Source organism: Limulus polyphemus, unplaced genomic scaffold, assembly GCF_000517525.1.
Source record: "Limulus polyphemus unplaced genomic scaffold, Limulus_polyphemus-2.1.2 Scaffold2800, whole genome shotgun sequence".
NCBI lineage: Eukaryota > Metazoa > Arthropoda > Merostomata > Xiphosura > Limulidae > Limulus > Limulus polyphemus.
Window position 1 is genome coordinate 157,144 of NW_013668410.1, and position 6,392 is coordinate 163,535.

At 30.2% G+C, this 6,392-nt stretch overlaps 1 protein-coding gene across 1 annotated transcript in view; it reads right to left on the reverse strand.

Moving 5' to 3' along the window:
• The window catches only part of LOC106467929 (zinc metalloproteinase nas-14-like), a gene marked incomplete at its 5' end in the record, with an annotated part of 10,787 nt that extends 4,932 nt beyond the window's left edge, over positions 1 to 5,855 (reverse strand). Inside the window, 4 exons of the mRNA XM_022396155.1 lie at positions 2,230 to 2,347; positions 2,679 to 2,754; positions 4,358 to 4,440; positions 5,822 to 5,855. Coding sequence (XP_022251863.1) covers positions 2,230 to 2,347; positions 2,679 to 2,754; positions 4,358 to 4,440; positions 5,822 to 5,855 — 311 coding nt within the window. The remainder of the gene's footprint in view (positions 1 to 2,229; positions 2,348 to 2,678; positions 2,755 to 4,357; positions 4,441 to 5,821) is intronic.
• Positions 5,856 to 6,392: the final 537 nt, after the last annotated feature.

Genomic DNA, 6,392 nt, shown 5'->3' on the forward strand with positions numbered 1-6,392 from the left:
TTAGGAAAGAAGACGGCGGTATGTCATTATGAATACTACAAATAACACATCTGGACCATACACCTAAATACTGCAGGTAGGAAAGAAGACGGCAGTATGTCATTATGAATACTACAAATAACACATCTGGCCCATGCACCTAAATACTGGAGGTAGGAAAGAAGACGGCAGTATGTCATTATGAATACTACAAATAACACATCTGGACCATGCACCTAAATACTGGAGGTAGAAAAGAAGACGGCAGTATGTCATTATGAATACCACAAATAACACATCTGGACCATGCACCTAAATACTGCAGGTAGGAAAGAAGACGGCAGTATGTTATTATGAATGCTACAAATAACACATCTGGACCATACACCTAAATACTGGAGGTAGGAAAGAAGACGGCAGTATGTCATTATGAATACCACAAATAACACATCTGGACCATGCACCTAAATACTGCAGGTAGGAAAGAAGACGGCAGTATGTTATTATGAATGCTACAAATAACAACATACAGAGAATTACGTTAGTTTGAATTAACACTACGTTAGCATAATAAATTGAATCGTACTTTTATGAATGCTATACATAGCACAATATATAGTCTTATACTATTATGAATACTATACATAGCACAACAGATAGTATTATACTATTATGAATGCTATACATAGCACAACAGATAGTATTATACTATTATGAATACTATACATAGCACAATATATAGTATTATACTATTATGAATGCTACAATAGCACAATATATAGTATTATACTATTATGAATGCTACAATAGCACAGTAAGTAGCATTAAGAAATTATTTTATCACACTGGGATTTATTAAGGTTTGTTTTCTGCAACTGCCTCATGGTGGCTCAACGGTAAGCTTGAGGTTTTATCTTGTTATAAATCAGGCTTCGAAACCTGCAGTGGACACAACGTAGATATTTCCAAACCAAGGCGACAGGTGTCGAAACCACATTTTCACCAATATGTAAACAACTAAGAAACATATCTTAAACAAAATTTCCTGTACAATCAAATTATAAAGATTTTAAAAACCCATTTGCTCTATTCTACATTCTTTAGCTTTAAATCTTTAAGCCTTTCACAATTACATATTTTCCAGTAGCTTAAACTTTTGTCACGTGACTTTAGTGTAAAATTTGGTGGAGAAGCATCATTATTCTAACGAGAAACAGGTTGATAATATTTAATTGTTTAAATTTTCTTTACTTTCTTAGTGAACACAGATATTTATATAAATGGACTTCGATTATTCTATTATGTCAAATTAAAGTGCAAATATTGCCCTGAAGTAAAGAGTGTTTAATTATTAATCTTACATCTTAAACTAATGTTATTCTTGTGATAACGTAAAGTCTTATTTTTACCTGTCATTCATACTCGTACTGGTTAATTAGCATTTATCTTCACTGGAAATCTTCTTATTTTATCTTATCTACTTACCTCGACTGTAAAATGTAACTATATTTATTTTATCTACTTACCTCGACTGTAAAATGTAACTATATTTATCTTACCTACTTACCTTGACTGTAAAATGTAGCTATATTTATCTTACTTACTTACCTCGACTGTCAAATGTAACTATATTTATCTTACCTACTTACCTCGACTGCAAAATGTAACTATATTTATCTTACCTATTTACTTCGACTGTAAAATGTAACTATATTTATCTTACCCACTTACCTCGACTGTCAAATGTAACTATATTTATCTTACCCATTTACCTCGACTGTAAAATGTAATTATATTTATCTTACCCATTAGCCGCGACTGTCAAATGTAACTATATTTATCTTACCTACTTACCTCGACTATAAAATGTAACTACATTTATCTTACCTACTTACCTCGACTGTCAAATGTAACTATATTTATCTTACCTACTTACCTCGACTGTAAAATGTAACTATATTTATCTTACCCATTAGCCGCGACTGTACAAATGTAACTATATTTATCTTACCTACTTATCTCGACTATAAAATGTAACTATATTTATCTTACCTACTTACCTCGACTGTAAAATGTAACTATATTTATCTTACCTACTTACCTCGACTGTAAAATGTAACTATATTTATCTTACCCATTTACCTCGACTGTAACTATATTTATCTTACCCGTTTACCTCGACTTTAAAATGTAACTATATGTATCTTAACCACCTACTTAAACTGTAAAATGTAACTGTATGCATCTTACCCATAGCCTGGACTGATGTGGACATAGTCATATTCATTCGTTCTTGAAACAAATCGAATACACGTATGTCTTTCATATTCTTGAAAGGCTGCAGCGATAACTCTTCTGTCCCTGGTGGCTGGAAGACACATTAAATTTGCCCCATTTTTCCTGATACTTGACGTATTAAACAAATACGATTTTTTATACACTTTTTGACATTCGATATGTTAATTCTGACCGTCAGTAATTGAGAAATTAATAGACTGAAGTTAAATAAATATAGTGCATTTAAACGATAAAAAACAAGCATAATTTAGGAAAACATTTCTATAAAGTGGCTGATTTTATAAGGAGATTAAAACAATAAATCATCGTTCAGCCAATCATATTTCTTCGTTGGAGTATCCTCCCAGCGAAGTTTAACGTATGTCTTTTGTATTCTGTTCATTTCACTAATTCTTACTTACAGAAGTAAGGAGAAATGGTGTAGGGGACAACACCATCTGGCCACATGGAACGACGATCCCTAATGGCATTCCTGCCCTAGGAAATAAACATATACATTATTTACATCTTCTAGTATTTATAAGCAACTGTTTTGTTTTTCAGAAGGAGGGCTCATTAAATTATCACACTTAGAAACAGGTTAATTATTTCAAGCACGTAGGATTCATTTCTATAATTATATGAAACAACTTTTATCTAAAGGAGAACTTATTATCGTATTATATTCCATCATCTTTACCCTAAATATCTGATTTCTTAATGACTTAGATAAAAGTAATAATATTAATAATTATAACGGTTTGTTGTTCATTGAAATGGATTTCATATTTACTAATATGTATGTTTTATTCCAGCTAGCCTGCTTGTCCCTGATATTAGATGAAAGGCCTCGTCGCCACTGGATATGAAAGATATAGAGTGTTTAGCATATTGTAGCGTAAAATGGGTTATTAGAATTACTAATATATTGTAATTATATGACACCTACTCTGGGAACAAGTAGACTAGCTTGATGGCTCTTCAGTTCTTTTGAATGGTAGTCAAATAATTGATATTTTGTAACATATAAGCTTAATGAAAACTGCTTACAACGTTTCGAGACGGTGTTAAAATCTTGTAAAATTCCTTTTTGAAATGCAGAGGGCTGAGTAAGTTATATGGTAAATAATATATCTTACAATATTAAACTAGTTAATAATGAATATTTATAAATACTGTTGTAATATTTTAAGAAGTTTATATAATAATATCAACTTCTGATCAGAGTAAACTATGCGCTTGAGCGAAACTAAAAATCAACTTGGCCATTACTCTAGCTAATTAAACATACTTTTCTTACATTTATACTTATAAAGAATATAATTCATTGTTTCATCAGCTGGATACCCTCATTTTCAAACATATTTTCGGTCGTAATCCCAGTAATATCTCACGAGATTCGACCATCTTAAGATTTTTAGTTTAGTCCTAAATACCAATTCTAACAATAGGAAGCAATTTTTACGATATATGTAAAATAATGAACTACAAATGAAAAAATAATAATAATTACATTCGGTATACTAGCCAATATAACAATATTATTAATGAAAACAATAATAAATAAACAATGTATATAATATACATTACTTAGAGAACCTATAAACATTGGTTCTTGTCCTGAATCATGGTCGTTGTTTGGAATCTTTCTCTTTTTAACAACACACTTTACCAAAGACACCCCAGCTTTATACCAAGCCTAACTGTGACATTTAAATCCATACATTTTAGTTAAAGTTAGTAGCATTAAATATCCCTTGGCATAAAGAAATATCAATATTTATAAAAATACGACAAATAGAAAATAAAATTATACCTGACGTAACCCTTATAATATAATATAGCTAAATTTGATACTTCATTACTCTGAACGTTCAACTACACACCGAGTTAAGTTATTTTAGTGACTTTTAGATGTTATTTGTAGTTTGTTTAAACTTTTTTAAAAACAACTATATTAACATTTCAAAAAAGATGTTCAGAACAGAATTTTTAAAAAAAAAGTAGAACAGTGAATTCCTTAGAGACCAGCTTACAGGGATTTATTTGATATATAAATTTTCATATTGTACTTTAGGTGTGAGTGTATCAGGTATCTTACAATTAAATCTTCGACGATATCTCCTTCAAAATAGCCACTCTTCGCCATTGGATCATCTCCCTCTGGTGGCGTATAGTCAGAAGCTATGAACAGTAAAAACTATAAATATTACTTATATAAATGCAAGGAAACGTTATTTTTATACAGCTTTACTTTTATTTTAAGATAAAATCGTTGAAGCTTATTTATATTAGCATATTTGATATTATCGTCCATCATTTTTCTGACGTCATTAATTGCATTAAAAAAGAAACATAAAACTTTAGGTTTACAGTTTGCTAAGTCGTGTTTGTCAAAAATTTCAAACAGTCTTAGTACGTACATATTAAATGTTCAATCCCTGCAAAATCTTCATCTCCAAGTGGTGTTCCTTTAAAGGATAAAACAGATAAATAGGTTTAGCAGTAAATTAATAATTGTTTTATAATATACATTATACTTCTGATTTTAAATCGTAAGTTTGGAATGTTAAAAGTTAACTAATTATGTCGTGATAGAAATCTTTATATATAACGGTACTACCGTCCATTCTAACTAACCATAATAATATCAATATTGTAAATATAACGGTACTATTATTATGATATTAATATGGTTACTTATACCACTATTGATGTTATTATGGTTAGTTATAATGGACGATAGTACCGTTATATATATCATTGTTGACATTATTATGGTTAGTTAGAATAAAAATAGGCACTATTATCATTATAACATAAAAAATAGGCACTATTATCGTTATAACATAAAAATAGGCACTATTATCGTTAGAACATAAAAATAGGCACTATTATTATTATAACATAAAAAATAGGCACTATTATCGTTATAACATAAAAATAGGCACTATTATCATTATAACATAAAAATAGGTCCTATTATTATAACATAAAACATAGGCACTATTATCGTTATATCATAAAAATAGGCACTATTATCATTATAGCATAAAAATAGGCCCTATTATTATAACATAAAAATAGGCCCTATTATTATTATAACATAAAACATAGGCACTATTATCATTATAGCATAAAAAATAAACACTATTATAGTTATAACATAAAAAATAGGCACTATTATCGTTATAACATAAAAATAGGCACTATTATCGTTATAACATAAACAATAGGCCCTATTATTATAACATAAAACATAGGCATTATTATTATTTTATCGTAAAGTGGAAAACAAGAGAAAGTAACATAATGTGGAAGAGAAGGCACGAATAACTGTTGTGTAATATAAATATACATCAAGTTTTATAACATAAAACATAGGCATTATTATTATTTTATCGTAAAGTGGAAAACAAGAGAAAGTAACATAATGTGGAAGAGAAGGCACGAATAACTGTTGTGTAATATAAATATACATCACGTGTATTTAGTTGTTTTAATAAAAGTTATTATAAAACTCCTTATTAAGTAATAAGCTTGCACAACTGTAACTCTGACCTACCAGGAATCAAATCCTTTGTGGAATTCGTTTTCATCTGAAACATAGAATAAGATATTTTGTTAATAGCAAATCAAGAACTTGTAAATCAGTAAATCTAAGCTAAATATCAGAGTAAAAAAAAATATAAATGTTAGTTTTTCTTAAGATGAATTGCTTCATTAAGGACATTCCTATTTTAGATTGTTACATTGCTGGTACAATTCCAGAGACCTCTGATGGTCACTCTTGTTTTAGATTAGGCAATTGTTGGTACGATTCCAGGGATCTCTGTTGGCCACTTCTTTTCTAAATCGTCACATTATTGTTACGATTTCAGAGACTTCTGTTGGCTACTCTTGTTTTAAGTTGTCACATTATTGTTACGATTCCAGAGACCTTTGTTGGCTACTCTTGTTTTAAGTTGTCACATTATTGTTAGGGCCCGGCATGGCCAGGTGGTTAGGGCGCTCGACTCGCAATCTGAGGGTCGCGGGTTCGAATCCCCGTCCCACCAAACATGCTCGCCCTTTCAGCCGTGGGGGCGTTATAATGTGACGGTCAATCCCAACTATTCGTTGGTAAAAGAGTAGCC